This window comes from Pempheris klunzingeri, chromosome 14 (genome assembly GCF_042242105.1).
Source record: "Pempheris klunzingeri isolate RE-2024b chromosome 14, fPemKlu1.hap1, whole genome shotgun sequence".
Lineage (NCBI taxonomy): Eukaryota > Metazoa > Chordata > Actinopteri > Acropomatiformes > Pempheridae > Pempheris > Pempheris klunzingeri.
Genome location: NC_092025.1, coordinates 21,535,322 through 21,557,749, shown reverse-complemented (window position 1 = coordinate 21,557,749; position 22,428 = coordinate 21,535,322). Strand labels below are relative to the sequence as shown.

Genomic DNA, 22,428 nt, shown 5'->3' with positions numbered 1-22,428 from the left:
TTTAGTAGCTGAATGGCAGAAAATTTACTTTGAATGTTTATACTTAAGAAAAAAATGACCAAAATGATGAATCAGCCAGTTTCCAGCTGCTCCAGTGAGGTGCTGAGGTGTTTTTGTCACATATGACAGTAAACTGAATGTCTGTTGGGGTTTTAAACTATTGGCTGAAAATCAGGTTATTAAAATATAAGTTAGATGCCACCTGCCATTGATAAAACTGATGTAGAGCTGTTGTGCAACTGACCAAAACATTTTCAGATGATTTGACAAAATAATTTTAGAGCCGCTTACCAGTTTTATTCTGATGGCCTGTGCGGTGCCGCTCCATGTGCCACTGAGCACTCAGGCAAAAGCAGCCAAAAAGTTGGGAATGTTTGATAAATATTAACATGGCTTTTATTATAATTACCCTTTAATGGTTTAATATCTCTGTCAAAAGAGTTTGAAAGGTTCTTCTGTAAATGAAACCAAAAAAACAAGCATGAAAACAACCTACAAACACGTTCAGGCTCAAACCTCCAGACCTTTAGGAGGCGGTAGTGGCGGATATCCCGATTTGCTGTTCGACAAGTAAACCAACGAAGAAGAACAGAAAGCCCCGGAAACGTCAAAGATCTGTCAGAAATATGTGACAAACAGCTGCACGGTGTTTTATTTACACATATTAAAGCGAAACAGATGTAACACCCAGCATTTAACTTCTTTACGCAGCCATAACACTCCTGTACGGAAGGTGGCGCAACGCACTTTAAAACGTTGGTGTGTGTGGCACGCCAGAAAAACCAGAGAAGAAGAAAGAAAGCCCACGAAGAAGACTTATGCGCAGCGGTGGTAGACAAGTAGACGTTAGCGGTGCAAAGTACGTGGCAGAAAGCTCTCGACATGGAGGTTGCCGCGCTGGTCGCCCTGTCTGTGTTACTGGGTGCGCTGGTTATTCTGGTGGCGATGGCGGTGGGCCGACGGAAAGAGGAGATCCGGGAGGGGGCCGAGCAGGCGGCGGAGTTTGCCGGTGAGTAGCTAACATACATGTAGCCGAAACGATGACTGTGGGGAGGGCGGTGAGTCATCTCTGTCACTGCACACACACACACATATCTATATTTACATTTTGACAATATATGGTCTTTGATACGCTGTGTGCATTCACAACAGGAGAAACTCGTGTCTGCTCCTTCTGCTAAGTCACTAAGAGCGAGTTAAAGAAAGAGTGCAGCAACTTTTAGGGACTGTCATGTGTCTTCGGCCAATCAGGGAAAGTTTCACTGACGGATCAATGAGATGGCTCCTTTCTGCCTGGTCAGTACCAAACACACAAAGGCTGCAAAGGCTCCAGTTTGTTTAGAATTAGCCAAAATGTTTCACACACTGATGCAAAGAGTCAATTAATAGATTAACTGTCAACTATTAATTTGACAGTCAGCTGTTTTGATGATCAATTACTCGTTTTTTAGAGTCATTTTTTTGTGATAGCTAACTAAAATATATTCAGACAGGTGAGGACGTCTTCTTGGGCTCCAGGGAATACTAATCAACACGTGTCACCATTTTCTGACATTTTATTGACCAAACTATGAATCAATCAATCAATGATAATGGTAGTTAGCTAGTTGCACCTTTCATTTATTATTAAAAACAGCTTTATCATTGCTGCATGAAACTATACAGTTATTTAATTTAAATAACATTCATGTTTTCCATATTCTCATAATATATACTTTCTTGTACTTTCTTGTACTTTGTTAATCTAACTTTGTCATTGCACCAATTCACCAAGGCATGTTCCTGCTGTTTGACAACCTCTGTGGCAGTAAACCTGATTCTGATTCTGATTCTGAGAGCCTAAGTTTGTTTTCTGTTTTCTGATGCAACAAGCTGCAAAATCCACGTCACCCCTACATCCATCACTTTCTATGTCTGAGTCTTCGTAGAACAGCTACAACATGCAGGTTCCTTCAGATTTTAGTTAAGCGATGCCCCCCTGTGTGCTTCCTCTCTCAGCTGAAGGCAGCGTTGTGAAGGGACCTGCATCCAAGAAACCAAAGCAGGAGAAGCAGCGCAGCCGGAAGGATAAAACCTCCCAGCACACTTTCAGCCACCCGCTGTTGGCAGCCTCACTGAAGGTAAACCTGAGCCCAAAGGAAAACACACACACACACACACACACACTGTAAGAGCGTTGTGTTTCAAGGGCATGTCTGTAGTAGTGTAGCCCTGTTTCTGTTCAGTGTTTCTGTTTAGTTTGCTCCTGTTGTTATAAATACCGTATCAGGAACATCTCTCAGGGGTCCAGTTCAACCGCAACACAAACTGCAGCCTCAAAATGATAAACAAGTTGAATCCACACCTCTGAAACCTTAAAGATGCTATAAACTTCATGAAAATAGATTTCTTTTGCATGGCTGTCGTATTAGGCGGCTCTACTGTAGATCGATGGACCCAATTCGTCGACAGCTGAGTACGTTAGTGATCCATTCTCCTTCTTTGGACTGGTTTGTCTTCCTGTTCATGTCCCTCACCTCCATGTCCTCCTCAGGGCCACAGTGGGAACTTGACGTGCCTTGATTTCAGCAGTAACGGGAAGTACCTGGCGTCATGCGCTGACGACCGCACCGTCCGGATCTGGAGCACCAAAGACTTCCTGGACCGGGAACACAAGTGCCTGAGAGCCAATGTGGAGCTGGATCACGCCACACTGGTCCGCTTCAGCCCGGACTCCAGGTCTCCCCTCTCTCATATCTCATCAGACTAAAACTAAGTCCAAATATTAACACGGCGCTCCTCCACATCGGCCACATCTGCTGCTTCGGCTGCTGTTAACGGTTACTATTGATTAAACTGGTGATCATTTCTCTTATTAATCGTTTTATTATTTGACTTTTGGTCTGTCGGTGACTAAATATTCATCATGTGAGGTCTGAGTTAAGTCAAACTGGCCGTACAGTAAACTGTTAAATGTAGCCAGAAAATGCTGAAGATTTTCCATTTTCAACAGTTTTCTCACCTTGTTTTATTGATGATAACTGAAAAAAAAGGTTCATCCAGAGATATTAAATTAAATCGGCCTCTCCATGTTTAGTTGTGACTCTGGGCACAGAAACATGGTAGTAACGTTGCTCCTCTTTTCTATAATGTGTTAATTATTCTAAACTTGCCACAGACTGTTCTCCAAATCAGAATGTTGTAGAGCAGGACTCACGATAACACACGATAACCCCCTCCCCTCTCTTCTTCCCTGCAGGGCGTTCATCACCTGGCTGGCCAATGGAGACGCCATCCGGATCTTCAAAATGATCAAAAAGGAGGACGGCACTTTAAGCTTCAAAGCTGCACCTGAGGACTTCCCACAGAGGCACAAGGCCCCCATCCTCAACATTGGCATCGCAGAGACGGGTACAGAGAACACAAGATGTCTTAAAGTCACTGATGAATTCCATTTAGACTGGCCTTTAGAGATGTCTAATGCCATGACACGCTGATTCTGTGTTTCCTCTCTGCAGGCAAGTTCATCATGAGCGCCTCCACCGACACCAGCATCCTCATCTGGGACCTGAAAGGAGAGGTACTGGCCTCTATCAACACTAACCAGATAACCAATTCTTACGCTGCCATCTCCCCGTGTGGCAGGTCAGTCCCACACCTCCACCACTGCAAACCTTCCCTTTTAAAAGATCTCTAGTAAAGATCTCTGTCAGATTTACGGTGTCTAGAAAACATATTGTAAGCTTTTACTTTTTTATTGTGTTAAAACATTGAATCAAAGCAGATTAAATGTGGTCAACACACTCGTTGACTTAAATGAACACTGATCTCTACAAAGTGACACTTTTCAAGGCGCTGTAGGTTTTCCTCTCCAAGTATCGTCTACAAATGTAATCCTCTAGTAAAGGCACCATCAGCTGATTATATCTGGTCATTTAGCTTGAGAAGTTGATGTATTTTCATGTTTGTGCTGTTAATCAACTTTCTCCCAACATCCATTTACTTCAGGAGGCACTCAGGACTTGTTCTTTTTACAAGGATCATTGTGTTTGATGACAGTTTTTCACAGCTGAATTTGGAAAGTTGTGGTTCTCTCAAGCTCTTGATCAGCATTTGTGATAATTAAGCAAGTTTCAGTTTGCTTCAGGTCAGGACTTTAGTCTTTTTTTCATTCAGAGATCCTTAATGTCCTCAAACTCGTCAGTGAAACACACCTGAGACTTTGAACCAGAGAGGACAGTCAAACGCTGCTTTTCAGCAATCAATAAGTTACTCAATTAACTACACATGCATTTTTATTTTTCTCTCATAGTGCCTGATGAAGGTTTATGACTGAAACATCACTTCTTTAAGAATTAAAAAGTCTTTTCAGTTTTTAAACTATATCGTATCGAGCAGCCTCATCATTATTTGGTAAATTTCACTTTACCAACAACAGAAAACAAATGAAATCCTGTGTGTCGTAGGTGGAAATGTAAATGTGTGTGCGTTCTGCCTCTGTGCTCAGGTTCGTAGCGTCATGTGGCTTCACTCCTGACGTGAAGGTGTGGGAGGTTTGCTTCGGGAAGGGCGGAGAGTTCAAAGAGGTGGTGCGAGCTTTTGACCTGAAGGGCCACTCTGCAGGAGTTCACGCATTCGCCTTTTCCAACGACTCTCACAGGTATCCAAGGCTTTTTTCCTCAAATGCCAGAGAGGTTTTTAAAATGCAGCGTAACACTGACATTGTTTTTCTTTCCTTTTATTCGTCAGAATGGTGACTGTCTCTAAGGACGGCACGTGGAAGCTGTGGAATACAGATGTGGAGTACAAAAAGCAGCAGGACCCCTACCTCCTGAGGACAGTCCCCTGTGCGTCCTCTGACGGAAGCCGGGTGGCCTTGTCTCCAGACGGCCGGGTGGTGGCCATCGTTGACGGCTCTAACGTGGCCATGTACGACGCTGCCAGCGGCCAGCTGGAGGAGGAGCTGCACGGCATCCACAGTGGGGAGATTACCGACCTTCGGTTTGACATTAACGGGCGCTTCCTGGTGTGCAGCGGCGACAAGGCCATCCGAGTGTTTCACAACGCCCCGGGCTACCGGGCAGCCATCAGAGACATGCAGGACATGCTGAGGAAGGCCCAGAACGAGGCCATGAAGCAGAGACTGCAGCAGCAGATCAAAGAGGCTCAGAGCGCTCTGGACACTGTGCTGGCTGCTCCCGTCGACTGAAAGAACCCCCAAGAGCCACGCCGTGATTGTGATGTGACTCTGACTGATCATCTCTTTTGCAACCTCACCTCTCCCTCTGCCAGTAAATGATCTGGTCGGGGAATAATGGAATCTGCATGCGGTTTTAATAAAGAATGTTTTTATGCAAAGAAACAGTTTGATTTCAGATCTTTTTCTTTTAATTTTTATTTCCCGTTTCATGTCCAGTAATGCCTTCTGTGTGTGTGTGTGTGTGTGTGTGTGTGTGTGCCCTCTGCTGAGGTTGTTTTTATATCGATTTAAAGTCCCCCTTCCACTCTGAAATATGTTTTTCTTCTTGTGACTTAACGTGGATGTTTGTTTTCAGCTTCACTATGCAGATCGATGTGTGTGCAGAGGTTGACACTCAGGCTGTAGTCTCCTTAAATCTGAGTTTAAGACGCGACAGCAGGATACATGACGTAACATTACAACCAGTCTGGAGGCCGGTGTTGTTCCAGCATGAGGCTGTGATGTGGAGCCTTGAAGCCTCCAGTGCACAAACACTGAGAACTTTTCACTGAAGTAGACATTTTGTGTTCTGTAGTTAAAAACTTTTGAAACAAAAAATATTTGAATATTCCTAGATCTTGGAGGGAGCAGGAGGAGATATAAGAATTTTTAACAAGGCCATTAAAGTTTTTTTGTGGAAAAACCATGTCAGACAAGAATTATTGTTCAACAAGGTTGTTGTTTTTTGTTTTTGACTCATGATTTAAGCTTTGAATGTCCAGTAAACATCACTTAACATGCACTGATTTGTTTTCCAGGATGATTTCTGGGTCGAAAGAACAATTTTGTGAATGTTCTTCTCAGACCACTTCTTACCTGTTGGTGGGTTAAAGGTGTAAACTTTCACCAGAGCATTTATCAAAAGTAAGAAATACATATTCCTTTATAAAAAGGGAAACAATTTGAAGAACTAAATTAGATTACAAGGAGGGCACACAGTTATTTATATACTTCTAAATAATAAATAGTTATGAATTATATATCATATATTAATTATATATACAATTATTTACTGCTACTGATTATTATTATGATAACAATGTTATTTTGTCACAGTTTTTCTCATAATTCTAGTTTTTGTCTGTTTCGTGTTGTTCAATAAAGTTTTAGGTATTGACGAGAAGCGGAAGTGTCAACCCGGAAGTAGTAGCTGCGCAGTAGGGCACGTTTTCCTCCTGCAGCAGCATGTTCAGGACCTGTGGAGGCTCAGAGAGCAGATGTCTGTAGAGATGGTGGAGCTCTCGGTGAAAGCAGCCGAGCCGGTCCGGACCGCCGGGGTCCTGCAGCAGAACCGGGTCTTCCTCGACTTCTTCTGGGACTTGGCCAAACCGGATCAGGAGGTCCGGCTGAAGGCGATCCAAGACCTCATACAGTACCTGAAAAGCAACAACAAGGTGAGACAGATCCCTGAATGTAAACCCAGCATGGTTATCCTCTAAAGGCAGGGCAGCAGCTAATAATAATGTAGTTACATAGCAGCAGGATTATGCCTTAAAAATACCAAACAACAAGTAAAAGTCTTGTTTCATTGTATAATTAATTTTAATTTATGTAAATTAAGTTTTGACAACCGCATGTTATTGAAGTAGCATAAGTGAAAGTACTTTTTACTCATTAAATGTCATATTACATACATGTAGACATAACTTTTTACTCTTTGGTAGTTTCATATATGAGAATGCATCATGTTTTACAATCTCATAAGTTTTGTGTGTAAAAGCTGGGATATGAAAGTATAACATATCTGCTTATATATAAAATTATCAGGTAGCATTAAATGGAAATACTACGGCAGAGTACAAGTACCATAAAATTGTACTTGAGCATAGTACAGTATGAAGTAGTTTTGTAAAAGCGTCTGATCTGTGCTAACCTCTTGTGCACTGCAGGCAGATGAGTTGGAATACACCTTTAAAAGGCTGGTTGATGGACTGGCTCACACACGGGAGACTGCGAGACCTGGGTTCAGCCTGGCTCTGGGGCAGGTGAGTGGAGACGGCCACCGAAAAACCAACTCAGCTGTCTGAAATGTTTTTGTGTGGATTAAACAAACTAGATAAAATGTGTTAAAGGGATAGTTTGGGCTTTTTGAAGTGGGGCTGTGTGAGGTACTCAGTTTAAGTGTATGTTGGGACAGGGAACAGGGAACTGAAGTCTTTATTTCTCTTTGCTCTCTTCACCACCAGACTCCATTGACAAAAACAGTAATTTTAGCAAGCAGAACACGGGAGTTGCTGGTCTACCGCTGCCTCGATTGGTTGGTTGGTTTGTGTTATTGTGTGACTTTGGTGATGTAAATGGTTAGTTAGGATCTGAGCTAATGTGTTAGTTCATTGATTGAGGCAGCGGTAGATCAGCAACTCCTGTGTCCTGCAAGGTAAAATTACTGTTTTTGTCAAAGGAGTCTGGTGGCTTTGAAGCAAGAGAGAGAGAACGGCTTCAATTCTCCTAGAAAGTGAATGAGTGATGATTTGGCTTCTACTTTTTGCTTTAACACACACTGAATGATGAGTGACAGTTTAGTTATTTAGTTTTAATCAGTGAAAACTGTATATTTAGATGAGTTTTAGTTCTGAGCAGAGTGTGTTGGCTTTAGTGTGAGTTAACGCTTTGTTTTCCAGGTCTTGAGTGCCTTTGAAGACGTCTCTTTGGAGAGCATACTCAACAGAATCAAAGAAAAACACAACTGGCAGAAGATGAAAAAGGTGAGTGTCTGACGTTTTCTCTTTCCGCTCCAGCATCTTTATGGGTGGACACCTGTGAATGTCGAGGTCTTCTCTTTGTGTTTCAGAAACTTTTCAGAAATGCTTTGTTTGGAAACTTGTTTGGCGTCCTCGCCCTCCATCAGTCCAGCCGCCTCTCTAAAGTAAGTCCTCTCACTGTTTGAATCATACGTTGATAAGATATCACTGTATATTTACAGTAGTAGTAACCTCTTAACATCCACCCTTTATTTGACAGCTTATAACAAAAGGCCATATATTCTGTCGTCTTCTAGTTTCTATAAATGTGTTTACGATGTGACTAAAACACAATCTAAGCTACAATCAATGAGACATTGCTTGAAAACGTTTTTTAAAGCTTTGTGTCAGAACTATGCAGATCAGTACATTAATCAGTCGCAGGAGGGTTTTAAGAGGTTAGAATAAGTTAGCTGGTCTCTGAGCTCCGTCTTGTGTTTCTGCAGGAGCCGCAGGTGGTGTTGGGGTGTGTGAAGCTCCTTCAGAGCCTCAGCCAGCACAGACAACACCTGAAGGACCTGCCCAGTAAGACCATGATGGACATCCTCAATGAGGTGACAGCTGCTGCCTCTCAGTAAAACAGGGGCCGAATCATAGAACACACTCATCCGTGATGCATGAGGAGTTTAACTTTAGTTTTTACTTAAATCCTGAATTTCATTGATAGTTTTTTCTGCTAATTTAAAGATTAAACTAATGGGTGCATCCTGTCCGTCAGATCTCAGAGGAGGTGTTTGAGGAGGTCTTGCTGAGCGCCCTGCAAACTGACCTGGCATCAGCCTTCAGGACCCCAGAGCAGCTGCAGCTACTGCTGGTAGCGCTGCAGCGCTTCCCACAAACCCTCAAACCCAAGAAACTCAAGAAGCTGCTGGGCTCCTCGACCATCATAAACGCTGACAACATCCCCAAGTAAGACCACAGCGATCAGCTGAATTCACTCACTGCGGCTGCTATTTAACTGCTGCTGCTGCTGTGTGGACAAACGAATCAATGTGTGACGTCGTCTGGCAGGTTGACAGAGGTGTTGAAGATGGCGGCCCGCTCGGTGAAGAAGGAGTGCGTCCTCCCACCGGTGGCCCTGGACCTCCTGAAGCTCTCTCTGAAGGAAGACAGCTTCCAGCTCTTCTGGAATAACGCCATCGCCAACGGCATGTTGAAGGAGCAGCCAGGACCAGCTCAGTGAGTCACCAAGGGGCTAAGAAGTATTGATCAATAAAGTCCAGTTTAGTCCTGTCTAGTCATGTCTCCAACATCTTCCACAGCTCCACCAGTTCCACCATCATTCAGTCCAGTCCTGGTTCCGGTTAATTCCGCTCTGCTAACATGTTCTCCTGTTTGTGTCCAGTTACCTGAGCTTCCGTCTGCTGGGCAGCGCCCTGCCCTTCCTGTCTGTGGCCCAGCTGAAGGAGGTGCTGTCTGGGGAGGTGATGATGCTCTACGGGGAGCACGTGGTCGCCGCTCAGGTCAGTCTGGTTGATTATAATCAGATCTGTGATAGTTTTAGCAATTTTGAAATGTTGTAACTGACGTCAACATACAACTGATGCAGTGTTTTTATTTGTTTATAAGATTTTGCACCATGTATGTCATTGTCAGCATGCTAAAGCAAATAGAGTGTTACCCAGATTGTTGTTTGTCGTAAAGATCACTCACATAACATAAACATGTTTGTTTCATGTGATTTTGCTGGAAATTGAATCCAGAGACATTTAGAATAACAACAAATAGCTGATGATGACTGATGGTCTCGCTCGCTCATGTAGGTCATGTAGATGCATTAGTTTTAGATTGAGAATGTTTCATGAACACTTAGAAACTCCTTGTAGCTGCTGTAACAGACTAATATGAATCTCAACCATGATGTCTCCTCTCCAGAAACCGGACCGCTTCAAGCTGGCGCCGGAGATGGACGCCTACGTGTCGGACTTCCTGCAGGGCTGTGAGGACCCAGAGAAGCAGCTGGTAGTGATGGTGGGCTTCTCCTCGCTGTCCAATCAGGGCTACCCGGTGGTGCTGCCGGTGTGGCGGGTGGTGCAGCACCTCCAGCCTGCAGCTGTGCAGCACTACGTGGAGTGGCTGAAGAAGATGTTCCTGCAGCCTGAGCTGGACAAGCTGCTGGACTTCAGCACTCGCAAGCAGAAGGACAAGAAGGAAGAAAATGAACAGTGAGTGTATCCGCCATGTTTAACAACGTGTTCGTCAATGTGAGAGTCTCCGCTCCGCTCCTGTCTGGTCAGGTGACCCAGAGCAACTGTTGATTTTCCTTCCTCAGGAGGGAGAACTACATATTCCGCCTGAGGAAGTGGATTGTCTCTCGCCTCGCCGCCATCATTGACAACCACCAAGTGAAGAGGCAGGAGGACCTCATCATGGATGTGGCCAGGTGAGACGCGCCTGCAGATGAACAACGTCAAGGTCTCCGTGTTTGACGAAGAGAAAGCCGTTAGCTGGTGGTGTGCTGTTTCTTTTCCAGGTTTGTCTTTTTCCACGCTTTCTTCACCACCAAGAAGGCCTCGGCCGACATCCCAGAGACACAGGAGAAGCTTTCTGTCCCGCTGGATGATAGAACCAAAGGAGTGCTTGTCACTTCTTTCTTTGGGTGAGAGATGAAGTCTTCTCTGCTGCCTCCTCAATATCAGCCGCTGATTACAGGCTGTGGAGTTTGTTCCTGTCAGCCTTGGTTTAAAAGATAAAGCAAAGATGACAGTAGAAGACAGTGTTGGTGGATATCAGAGGTACAAATGGTTACAATAGGTCCAAACTCCAAGTGTAGTAGATACTCTTTAATGTTATAATCTGAATAGTAAACTCTAGGAATACATTTATTCAGAAACACAGATGAGAGGAACCTTCAATAAGAGATCGTATTGAGTCAAAGAAGCTTGTGGAGCAGAGGCAGGTACAGGTGTGAGCTCTATGGCACGGAACAATGAGCTACATCAGGTTTTGGCTTCACAGACAGTACTTGTTAGTACGATTGATTAACACTTAGCTATCAGGAAAGTGTGATTTAGCAAGTTTTACTTATCTCTTTGATTCCCAAACTCACAAATGTTAAATATAATATTGTTCACCAAGGGAAACACACGCATTATTCAGACAGACAGGTTGCAAACAAACAGCACTAAATGGGCAAGCACAACAGAGTGTGTTGACACTAATCTGTACCTGATGGCCCCAGATTTCAGTCTGGAAAATGGACTAGGAAGCTATTAAATGTATGTGAGTCTGACATCTGCATGAGGCATCTCCTGGAAAGTCTGAAAGTGTTACCATCACACCTCGAGGCTGCTCAGGTGTCTTGTGGCCGCTGCTGCATCACTGATGTGCGTCTGTCCCCCTCCAGGCTCCTCATGTCCATGCACCATTTGCCTCCGACCGAAAACCCGGCTGAAGGAGCGCCTGTCAACCAAAAGCGCGCTCAGGGCGTAACAGCCGACGGCACCATGTGGATCTACCACCTGGTCCAATACGCCCAAGTCCTGCTCAGCCAGCCGAAACACACGCAGTGCAGCCAGCCCTTCAGCCCCGAGCAGAGACAGGCCTGGGACAGGTGGGACAACAGACTCTCCTCAGAGCACGGCCTTTAACATCCATTCATGCAGAGTTTACACGTTGTTTATAGTCTAAACACACACAATATTATGCTAATCATGTTGTCATGTTGCTTACTACTAATGCATTACAAGGGGGATTGAGTGCCATCAGCACAGGTTGCTGATCGAGGCCAGAATGTGTCAAAATGACAAATGCTGGTCTACGGGCTTAAGGCCGGATCAGACCCAACCCTACTGTTTAGTCAATACTCCTAAACAAGGGGGGACATTTTTGATAGTTCTGTCTCTTCACACGTGTTCGTACAGCATGCTGGAGTCTGTGGCAAACCTGAAGAAGAAGGCAAAGAAAGGCCCATCTCCAGAGAGCAGTGCGTTCCAGCAGCTCTTCCTGCTGGTCGGCATGCACCTCTTCAAGGTACCAAATACTGCAGAGCCATGATGCTCAGTGTTAGTACAGTTCTTACTGCAGGTGTTGTTGTTTTGTTCTTAAAAAAATACCATAGTTTAGTTTCCAGTCATCAAACATCATGTGCTGCCCCAAACACAAAGCATGAGATCTGTGAACATGTTTCTCCTGAAGGCCCCCGAGGAGCTGCTGGACATCATGAAGGACCTGCAGAGCTGTATGGACAAAGCTCAGGAGAAGAAGGCCAAGAAGAAGAAGAAGAAACAAGGTGAGGCCTCAGCTAAGAGGAGAGTGATGGAGGAGAGGATGCCAACTGTTTGCTAATATGTTTATAATTACAACTTGTTCCGCTGCCCCGAATTGGCCCAAATAAAACCGAGGAAAACTGCTTCAAAGTGCACGAATGTGTGTTTCTTTTCCTCGCTGCAGCCACAGAGCAGGAGGAGGAGCCGGAGTGGGTGGAGGTGATGGTGGACATCTTGTTGTCCCTGCTGTCTCAGCCGAGCCGACTTATCAGACAGGTCTGCAAAACGGTCTTCTCCTCCATCTGCCCCCACGTCACGGCAGCAGCCCTCACCGCCATCTTAGATGTAAGTAACACGTGCAAGATTATTCACCGTCAAACGTTTTCACCGATGTTTGAACACATGATTTTATATTTAGAAGTTATTCTGTAGAATTGTGATTCGTCCAATAACTTCTACATTTATCAACCAATTTCACAAAGTCATTTTTACTCATTGTTGTATAGATAGTTTTTATTTTATATTCGCTCCTGTTCTATTGTAAATGGAATTACTTGTATATGTTCTGTATGTGTGTAGCATGAAGTGGTCCAATAATACTCCAAACCACTGGGGAGGATATTAGAAATAAATAAAACGCACAATGTGACACAAACGTCTGACAAATACGATCTGAAACGTGAAGCACTTTGTGTGACCTGCAGTAAGAAGATGTCACAACATGTTCACATAACGACAGCTGTGAGTGAACACAGCTGCCGGCTGTCAAAGCAAAATGTCAGAGTGACAAAATGAGCATCAGGAACGTCCGGAGGGGTGGAATCAGCGTTTCAGCGCCACAGACGGGAAACAACACCGTCAAACTCGAAGGTTTATCAGTGATGATGGTGTTTTGGGGTCCGTGTAGGTCCTGGACCCGGAGAGAGACGAGGAAGAGGACGGCGCCGTGGTTGTCACTGACGACAACAAATCACAGAAGAAATCTGACGAGGACGATGAGGAGATGGAGGTCAGTTCTTGTCTTTTCTTTTGTCATTTTATTGTCTTTTATGTCTCTTATGATCTGCTTTTATTTCCTGATTCCACTCAACAGACACTGGTAGTTTGGTTCTTGTACTTTTTTTAGAACAAACATTTGATAGTGAAATCCTAAAACGTGCGGTTATGGCTTTACCAGGATGACAAGTCTGACGAATCAGACTCTGATGACGATGAAGATGCTGAAGCAATGGAAGAGGATGAGGAGGGCAATGAGGAGGAGGATGATGATGAGGAGGACATAGAGGAGGACATGGAGGAGGGAGAGGTGGACCAAAATTTCCGTTTGGAGCTGATGAAGGTCCTGAAGCAGCAGAACGCTCTGGTGGGTTTTCAGGCTTTCAGCATGTCGTGGTGTCACATTGATTTAAGTTAATGATTGTTAAAACTCACATTCAGTGATCATTGTTCTTTTTTTTGACCACTTGGGGGCAGTACAACAATTTGTAAACACAACACTGATGTTTCATCACCATGTAGGAGGAAACACAAGCCAGCTTTTCCTCAACCTGCACATTAGGTCAAAATATCAATCCGTCCACTGCTTTGGTTTATGTCCAGATACATGAAAAACAGACATTTTTGGGGATGTGCTTCTAGCGCTATCTTTAGATTTCAAGTTTTTTCAGAGCAGCATGTTATGAATTGAGGATGCTACAGAGATAGACCTCTAAGATCCTTTTTGTTTAAGCAGCCTTTATATCGCTTGGTTCAAAGCCACCAGACTCCATTGACAAACACAGTAATTTTACACAGAACTTGCTGGCCTGCTACTGTCTCGATCAGTTGATTTATTTGTGTTGTGGTGTGACTTTGGTGTTCTAAAGGGTTACTTTTGGTCCAACAACATATCTGTTTAACACAAACAAACTAACCAATTGAGGCAGCTGTGGTCCAGCCACTCCTGTGCTCTGTGAGGTAAAATTATGTTTTTTCTCAATGGAGTTTGGTGGGTTTTAAAGCCGTGAAATAATGGCTGTTTCTGGTTAACCAATAAAGATGCTTTCCTTTGGTCTCTCACGGAGAGAGGTCTTTGATGAGGTTAACACCAGCGGTGATCAGGCCACAGCAGACTCTCTAGGAGGAAGGCAGTGTGACATTGTGTTAAAGTCCTCCGCTGTGCTGTATGTTCAGGGCACAGAGGAGGACGGCAGCAGTGATGAAGATCTGGATGATGAAGCCATGATGGAGCTGGATAAGGGCCTGTCAGCGCTCTTCTCAGAGCAGAAGAAAAAGATGCAGGCCAAGAAGGACGAGAAGACCAAACTACAGAAAGAGAAGATGCTGGTCCGAGACTTTAAGATCAAGGTACCTTATCCTGAGTATGTTGTCTTGTAAAGAACAGTGCAGAGGGCAGCAGGATGTAGTTTAGCTTGATAATAATAATAACTTGGATTTATGTAGCCTTTCAAGAAACCCAGAGATGCTTTACATAGAGAGCAAAGACTTCAATCAGGAAACTGCAGCTTTAGCTCTATTAAAAGGTGCAAAAATCCATCATCCACTAACCTCAGAGTTGTCTCCCTCCCTTGTTTGGCATCTCCTCGTCCTGTTTTAGGTGTTGGACCTGGTCGAGGTGTTCGTGGCCCGGCAGGCCGGCAGTCCTCTTGTGCTGGGTTTGGTGGAGCCTCTTCTCACCATCATCGACAGAGGAATGAGCTCCGACAGCAACCAGCAGGAGCAGGACTTCCTCCGCCGAGCTGCAGATATCTTCAGGTAACGTGATGTAGCTGTGGACCACACGTATGACAGTTTTTAATCTTTGCTTTTATTTCAGTTAATTTCTAGAGTTGGTTTGCTAACTTCTTTTTAGTTTTCTTTTGTTTGATAAGGTTTATTTTTAGTTTAGTTTTATTATAATATGATGCCAGTATCAATAGACAGATGCACCAACGCCTCCTCAGACTGGTTTTGATGACAAATTTTACTTAATTGACAATTTGATTTGATGTTAGTTAGTGTCCTGCAGTGGATGTTGAGGTTTTTAGTGGCTCAGCAGTGGTTATCAGTTTCCCAACAGACACAAGATGTTTGACACACTGTTTTGAATGTTATCCCTGTATTTAAACAATATTCTCACACTGACTGAATGCGTACGTTGTCTGTTTGTGTGTTTTTCCAGGAACCAGCTGTGTAGGTCAAAGGTTTACTGCAGGACTGCTGGGGACAGACAGGGGGAGCTCCATGACCTGCTGGAGAAACTGATGACTAAAGCGCAGAAACTGTCCGACTCCTCAGTCTGCCTCTACTACTTCAGGTACGACTTACTGCTCCGTTCTGCTTTGGGCTGTTTCACTCAGGCTTCTTGGGCAGTTTGAGTTTGCTTATTTGTTGTTGTCCTGTTTAAACTTTTATCTTCCTCGACTCAAAAGTCAGTTTGAAATGGATAATTTGAGTGTTGTGAGCTTGTGCCTTGGGTGTTTTGTATTGTGCTGATGTTGAACTTGTCTTTGCAGTGCATCTCTGTATGTGGTGAAAGTGCTGCGAGGACCCCCCCCTGCTGAGACTAAAGAGGGGCAGAATGACGTATGTTTACACACACTGATTCACTTGTCACCACTGTTCATCAGCATGCATGTGTTGAATGTGGTTATGCATCATTCTGGGTATTATACCAGTTTATTCTGACACACACACACATGTGCATGTTAAGGGTTTTATCCATCTATGAGAGATCCTTTCACTAGAGCGAGCAAATGAATCACAAGCTTTTTAAACTAATAATATATTAACAAAATGTTATATGTACCACCCTGTACAGGTATATCTGGCCTTACATTGCCAAAACGGGTCAGGCCATGTTTTTAGGTCACCATTTTGGTCCGTAGACAGATGGTAATTATTTACATGGTATGCAGTTTTCCTGTCATTATGTCCAGCTTTGCACCAGACAAATTCCAGGTCTGTCCCTTTATTTTCTGGGTCAGGAAGTGGGTCAGACCTGGATAACTTGGCCCCCCTCTTTGAGTCTTCCTCACACAGATTTATTGTTTTTTATTATCATTACTTTGTAATGACGTTGAACACATCCAAAAAAAGACCAACATTCACACCTGTGACCTAAGAGTCTGATCTCTCATGTTGTGTCTGTGTCTGTAGGTGAGCTTCAAGGGCAACGTGGATGTGGATCGAGTCTCCGGCATCTTCAGAGAGGCTCTGAGCTCCTTCATGGGCAGGAGGAAGAGCCCTCTGACCGCTCAGATGTTTACAGACTTGTTCACCAGATTCCCTGTGAGTGCAGCCGCACATCTGTGGCGTTAGTTCAGGTCGCCGTAGAGACCGACGCTACGTCTCCGCTGGCAGTAACTAATGCAGCTTGTGTGTTATTTCCAGGTTTTGTGCGTGAACCTGTTGGACACCGTAACGCAGCAGATCACATCCGGGGTCAGAGTCCACCAACAGGTAAAGACTTTCAAAGGTTATGCAGAAGAATTCCTGACAAATAAAGGGAATAAAAGATGAGGAAATAAAACATGATTTGCTAATTGATTCAATGTGAATACAGAAGACAAAAGACTCAAAATCGGCGCTACTCAAACATTAATGTTGCACGATTTCTAATTTAGTACACTACAATCTCTTTATTTCTGATTTAGTTCATGAGTTTGGCTCTTCAGGCACTAGAACCATAATCACTTCTGCTAAATCCATCATAATCTTGATTTATGCAAAGGACCTTTCAAACAGTTAAGCAGAAGGTTTTCATCCCATGAGTTACCAAAGAGGCTTTTGGCACATGGTCATAATGTGAGATTATCTCATCGTGTGACATTTCTCATTGACTCGTACTGTGTATACTCTGATATAGAATCAGCTGTGTGTAGTTCATCCTCTCAAGTTGTACATTATCACTGTTTATCTATGGTTACATAATTCTGATGAACACAAAGGAGAACAACCTTCCTCCATCTTAGCTGCTGGATAATCATTCATCACTGCCTCTTTCTGCTGTGTGTGTGTGTCTCTGTCTGTGTGTGTGTGTGTGTGTGTGTGTGTGTGTGTGTGTGTGTGTGTGTGTGTGTGTGTGTGTGTAGGGCCAAGCCTGTGTGCTGGTGTTGCGGGCGATGCAGAGCAGGGAGGTTCAGCAGCAGCTGAGCGGCGCTCCGTGGACGGAGCTCTGTGTGAAGGTCGCAGGTCAGCTGGCAGCGGTAGGTTGCAGTCCCCAGACACATCACAGTGTTAACACTAAGCATGAGCCGCATCTATTTTACCGACCGGTGAATGTGGTGGAGCATTTAGCAGCTAAAGAGCTCAGGATTTTTTGGTGGAGACCAAAATTGTGGTAAAAGGAGAGTGGATATTGGATTTTGGTGGTTTGCTTTGTGTCTGTCTGCAACATATCCGACACATAAGCCATAAACCTTTACACATCCAAAGTATCTGGCAAGAACATCCAAGTTACTTGATAAGGAATACATGAAGACATCAGCTACATCATTAGTTTAATACCACTTTGATTATACTTTGATAGCGGGGAAAGGAACAAGAGATAAGCCTCAAAAAGCTCAGAACAAACTAATGAAGGTCGTTCGTCATTTCCTTCCAAGAACACACATCACACATTTTACTGTTTGCATGTTAGTGTATTTTAATTAATCGTATGAAAGAAGATGCTGTGTTTATAGATAGCTGTGCTTCCTGAAAGTAGCCGCAAAGAAAATCCCTCATTGTTTTGTTCAGGTTAAATTATACATATAGTGTTTGTGCAGACAGTCATGATTATGCACTGCTCCAGTTTTTTCTCCACCGGCACCATTTCTGATGCCTAAACTCAGAGTATCTGCAGACACCAAGCAAATTCAATGCCAGCACTCTCTTTATCCCCAGTTTCAATTATGTAAACCTCTGAACTGATTAAAAGTAATTTTTCTGTTCATAAGATGCCACAAGGCTAAAACTACACATCGGTTTTTCACTATAACTGGAGACACTCATATACCGGCATCCTTTAGGCTTGTGCAAGTGTTAATTATATTGTTCTAGAGGGTTTATGTAATTGGATCGTGCTCTGATGAGCGATGATTAGAGCCAATACTGCACTCGCTGTCCTCCGTGCGTCCTCGGGACAGCGGAGGGTAAAGACCTGCATAATTACGTGCTTCTGTAATTCTTCACCAAACCACTTCATCGTCTTTTTTTCCTCCCAGACAAAAGCTGCCAAATAACATAACTCCTCCGCAGGGTTTCTTCACTCCAGCTGCCAAAAATATGTCTTTAATAAGATGTAATGTTTTCTGAGTTGCTCTCCTTTATCGAGCTTTGTAAAACATGTTATGAGAGCAGTTCCATGCAATGTTTCAAAATGATTTAATGATTTAAAAAACTGCAGGTGTGGTAGAAAATGAGCTGTAAATGGTCTTTTTTTTAATGTATTAGTCAGCAGCTACAACTCCTCCTGTGGAGGCTGCTGTATGAACAGATAATAAATGACAATACAGTAAAACACTGGTGCAATAATATAAAATCTGTCTTCGTGGGAGAAGTTAGAATTGTTGACACAAATTCTGTGCATTAATAAACACTTTAAAATGTCATTAACCTGTAATTAAAAGTTTATGTACTGCTTATGAATGCAGAAGAAAAGGGTAACATTGGTATTTTTAAACCTGAGCCTATGTTTTATATATTTTTGGATCAAAATGACTGGTCGGTACAAAGGGTTGAAAGGTTAAAACAATATTTGTGTTCCACACAGCATACTAACTGATGGAGGCAGCAGGAGACTCCCGTGTTCTGTGTAAAACTGCTGTGTTTGTGAATGGAGTCTGGTGGTTTTGAAGCGAGTGATAAAATGACCTTACAGATCTTACAGGTCTCTCTCCGTGTAGGGATTCTTTCCATCATGTTGTCAGACATTTAGAGTAACAGTCTGAGCCTGTCGGGGGCAAAAACAATGGGTGTACTTTGATTGTGCCAGCTGAAGCAATCCACTGGAGCGATTCCAAAAGTGTTTGTACCCATTAGCAATGTTGAACCCAAAGTAAGTTTAAAGGCCCAGGTGTAAAAATATCAAAGTTGCACTTAAAAGTCAAGTGTTACCAGCTGATGACAAGGCCAACATGGATAACAGTCTGTTTCTTCTTCTCCCAGAGTCTTCAGCAGGTCGGGCAGACTGAGAGCAAAGTGGTGAAGGAGAAGGTGGTGAGAACGCTGGAGCTCTGTCAGTTCCTGGTCAAGCACGTCCACCAGCAGGTAGGCGGACTGTTGAGCGTCAGGATGAGCTCCTGAGAGAAGCTGTTGCTGTGGTTTCAGTCCAGACTCACGTCCCTGTTTTCCTGCTGCCTTCTGTGTAGAAGCTGTCTGTGGACCTGGAGCCTCTTCAGAAGGTCCTGCAGTCCCTGACCAGCGTCCTCGCCTTCAAGAAGACGGGCAAGCTAGAGGACACCTACTGGGCTGTGATGAAACACTTTGGAGTCATGTGAGTTACTGTGTTTATGTCAGCATCTCTGAAGTTAAGAGCTGCAGAGGTGATGCAAAAATGACACCGTACAAAATGTAAAAGTAGATGTGGGGGCTTTGCAATAGTGGCAGCATGTCTGCGAACTTAAAGTGGCACGTACTGGGGGGCATCAGCTGTGTGGTTACAATGTCCAGCCGTTTACCTTTTCCTGCTTCCTTTGTGACTCACAGATAGTAACTTGGTCCTTTGCATCCATGCAGAACATATCCAGTCACACAGTTTGGTAGCTTAGCCCAATTCAAGCCACCGCAGCTTTACCCGTCCTGCATATATGCAGTGTTATTGAAGATGGTATTATTGCCAGTATTACAACAAAATAAATGCAAAGCCAAACAACTGGATAAATGGCTCTTACAGGCGTTCAAGCAACTAGAGAAATTGTATCCACTTATTTCTTCATTATTATTTACAGCATAGTTGATAACCTCCTTGATTGTTGTTGATGCCCAGGATTATTGTGCCACAGGGCTTGAATATGACGAAGGGTTTTTCTTTTAATGTGTCAAAGCCGTCATGTCGACCTTCCCTGTCTTTTCGTTTTCATCTTCACAGGAAACCCAAAGTTGAAAAGAAAAAGGCTGAGAAGGAGGCCGATCAGCAGCAGCTTCCAAAGAAGAAGAAAGGTTTTCTGCCAGAAACGAAGAAGCGTAAAAAGCGCACGCAGCCTGTTTTAGAGCCTGCAGCAAACAACTCGACCTCTGCAGACAAAGCAAATGGAGGACAAGCCAAAAAGAAACAAGACAAGAAAACAAAACAGAAACGAGCGGCTGATGGTGCGACGGCTTCTCAGCCAAACCCAGCCAAGAAGAGCAAGACGCAGTCTGAGAGCACGCCAGCCAAGAAGAAGAAGAAGAAATCCAAACAGAAGAAAGAGGGAGGAGGGAAAATGTGAAGTGGACACTGCTATTTAATTGTTAATTTCCTTTTAAAGAGGCTGTTTTTGTCTGTTCATTTTTTCTACTGTCCATGCAGTTCATTTAGCCACCAACTCAACATGTTGGTATGTTTCAATATGACATATTGAAAACTGTACATGTGTGAGAAGTGAATTTAGATGGATTATTTTTCTAATGTATGACGGCTATTAATTACAAAAAATGTCTACAACAATAAATTCATTTCTGCTCCTGGTAATCCATCACAAGTCGTTTCAGAACAGTTCATTCAGCTTTGTTATGCAACATTAATAAGAAACAATCATGAGAGCAAATCTTGTACTGAACATAATATAATAAATAACACACTCACGTTCTGTCCTTCAGCGCAGCCCTTCCTGACAGTGGAGGCAATTTTACTGAAAGCTCGCAGTCGAGGTCCCACAGGTCCGTCCAACCTACAGACAGAATATAAAACTCAACGTGGGCTCCAGCTCTTCATTATCACCTCAGACCACGTAATAATGTTGCTGTGGATATGACGGCCTCCATTTTTAAGGCTGTTAACAAGTCTGCTGTCGGCCAGGATTTGACAACTCCCCCACAAATGTAGTCAAAATGTGAGAATATATATTTTGTTCCAGGGAAAAATCCCACGTATGTGACCTGGGTGTTCTCAGCCTGCAGCTGCGGTCGTGACCAGGTCCTACTCAGAGGGTCAGACTAAACCGGTTATTAGTGACAAATGTTCCTGTGATTCATTTAAACTTGAACTCTGGAGAGAAGAAAACATTTCCACCTGCTACAGGATAAACAAAGATAGAATATACAGCTTAGTTTTGTTTCATCTAAACCACATAAAATGTACTTTACTTATGTACCAACACCACAGGAGACCCTGCTGTTGTTACTACCTGTGGGCTTCATTTGCAGATTGCAATTAATGCAAAATGGTTGTTAAATATTTTGTTTGTTGTCAGCAAATTCGATTAAAAAACCTAAACTGACAATGTGCTAGTTCATATGTTAATACTTAGACTCTCTCAGCTCCAACCTGTTTCTTCCTACTGAAAATGTTCATCTTTAAAATCACAGGTAGAGTGGGTCCTCCAACAGTTCGAAGGCTGGCAGTTCGATCCCCGGCTCCCCTAGTCCGCATGTCGAAATGTCCTTGGGCAAAACACTAAACTCCAACTTGCAGCACAGAAGCACAGTTTCGGTAAGTCAAAGAATAGTCTGCACCAACTTCGATTCCTCCTGTGTGAAAGTGTGAATGTGGATGTGTAAAAGTGCTTTGAGTGGTCAAAATTACTAGATCAATGACTAAATACCAGATGTATCAATAGGACACAGATTGGAGAATCAATTCATGGTTGGTTTTAGTCTTTTCATGGGATTTCTTAAGAAGAAAATGACAGAATATAGGCAGACCCCTTCTTTATGTGAATATATGTTTTCTGTAATTTGGGTGAAGCATAACTTGAATTTGCCACTGACTAAAATCATGTTTCTGGGCCTTCAAAGCTTATTCGTTGTTATGTCTGGATGTGAGAACCATTTCTGAAAGCTGTGGGAGGACCTCTGTGCGTCACACGTACAGACAGACATGACAGAAATGTCAGAAACCCCATTACATAACATTCTTATTAGGAAAAATGTCACTGTCGCTTGCACAGGATTTAAAGTTGCAGGCTTTTGTGCCATAAACTAAGGTGAGCAATCACACAGAACCCTAATTCAGCTGTCAGAAAAATGATGCAGTGTCCCACAAATGGATTACTATACAGGACATGAAGCCGCGCTGCCATAAATCTACCGAGGGGTGCCGGGCAGGCTGCAGCCCCATCCATCAGTTATCTCATCTTAAAGCTCGTCTTCACCCCAGGAA

The 22,428-nt window shown here is 43.6% G+C and overlaps 2 protein-coding genes across 2 annotated transcripts; both read left to right on the top strand.

Moving 5' to 3' along the window:
• The first annotated feature begins 815 nt into the window (after nt 1–815).
• tbl2 (transducin beta like 2) lies at nt 816–5,341 on the top strand. Its single transcript, XM_070843650.1, has 7 exons — nt 816–1,009; nt 1,999–2,120; nt 2,534–2,718; nt 3,239–3,390; nt 3,498–3,624; nt 4,487–4,639; nt 4,729–5,341. The coding sequence occupies exons 1-7, from the start codon at nt 883–885 to the stop codon at nt 5,186–5,188; spliced, it is 1,326 nt and encodes a 441-aa protein (XP_070699751.1). The 5' UTR covers nt 816–882; the 3' UTR covers nt 5,189–5,341.
• A 1,049-nt stretch (nt 5,342–6,390) lies between these two features.
• On the top strand, nt 6,391–21,201 carry mybbp1a (MYB binding protein (P160) 1a). The gene is made up of 27 exons (XM_070843538.1): nt 6,391–6,612; nt 7,108–7,203; nt 7,840–7,923; nt 8,010–8,084; nt 8,406–8,513; nt 8,678–8,868; nt 8,971–9,138; nt 9,305–9,422; nt 9,835–10,124; nt 10,232–10,342; nt 10,433–10,558; nt 11,306–11,512; nt 11,823–11,931; nt 12,097–12,190; nt 12,352–12,512; nt 13,075–13,176; nt 13,345–13,530; nt 14,340–14,513; nt 14,764–14,921; nt 15,328–15,462; nt 15,662–15,731; nt 16,305–16,436; nt 16,539–16,607; nt 17,240–17,353; nt 19,296–19,397; nt 19,499–19,623; nt 20,218–21,201. The coding sequence occupies exons 1-27, from the start codon at nt 6,436–6,438 to the stop codon at nt 20,555–20,557; spliced, it is 3,822 nt and encodes a 1,273-aa protein (XP_070699639.1). The 5' UTR covers nt 6,391–6,435; the 3' UTR covers nt 20,558–21,201.
• Nucleotides 21,202–22,428: the final 1,227 nt, after the last annotated feature.

What these genes read in the sequence shown, in the direction of transcription:
- tbl2 (XM_070843650.1), top strand. Translation starts at nt 883, where the DNA reads ATGGAGGTTGCCGCGCTGGTCGCCCTGTCTGTGTTACTGGGTGCGCTG. An exon ending in GCAGGCGGCGGAGTTTGCCG is followed by an intron (nt 1,010 to 1,998) that starts GTGAGTAGCTAA and finishes TTCCTCTCTCAG; the next exon opens with CTGAAGGCAGCGTTGTGAAG. An exon ending in TTTTCCAACGACTCTCACAG is followed by an intron (nt 4,640 to 4,728) that starts GTATCCAAGGCT and finishes TTTATTCGTCAG; the next exon opens with AATGGTGACTGTCTCTAAGG.
- mybbp1a (XM_070843538.1), top strand. Translation starts at nt 6,436, where the DNA reads ATGTCTGTAGAGATGGTGGAGCTCTCGGTGAAAGCAGCCGAGCCGGTC. An exon ending in CCCTCACCGCCATCTTAGAT is followed by an intron (nt 12,513 to 13,074) that starts GTAAGTAACACG and finishes GGGTCCGTGTAG; the next exon opens with GTCCTGGACCCGGAGAGAGA. An exon ending in CGAGCTGCAGATATCTTCAG is followed by an intron (nt 14,922 to 15,327) that starts GTAACGTGATGT and finishes GTGTTTTTCCAG; the next exon opens with GAACCAGCTGTGTAGGTCAA.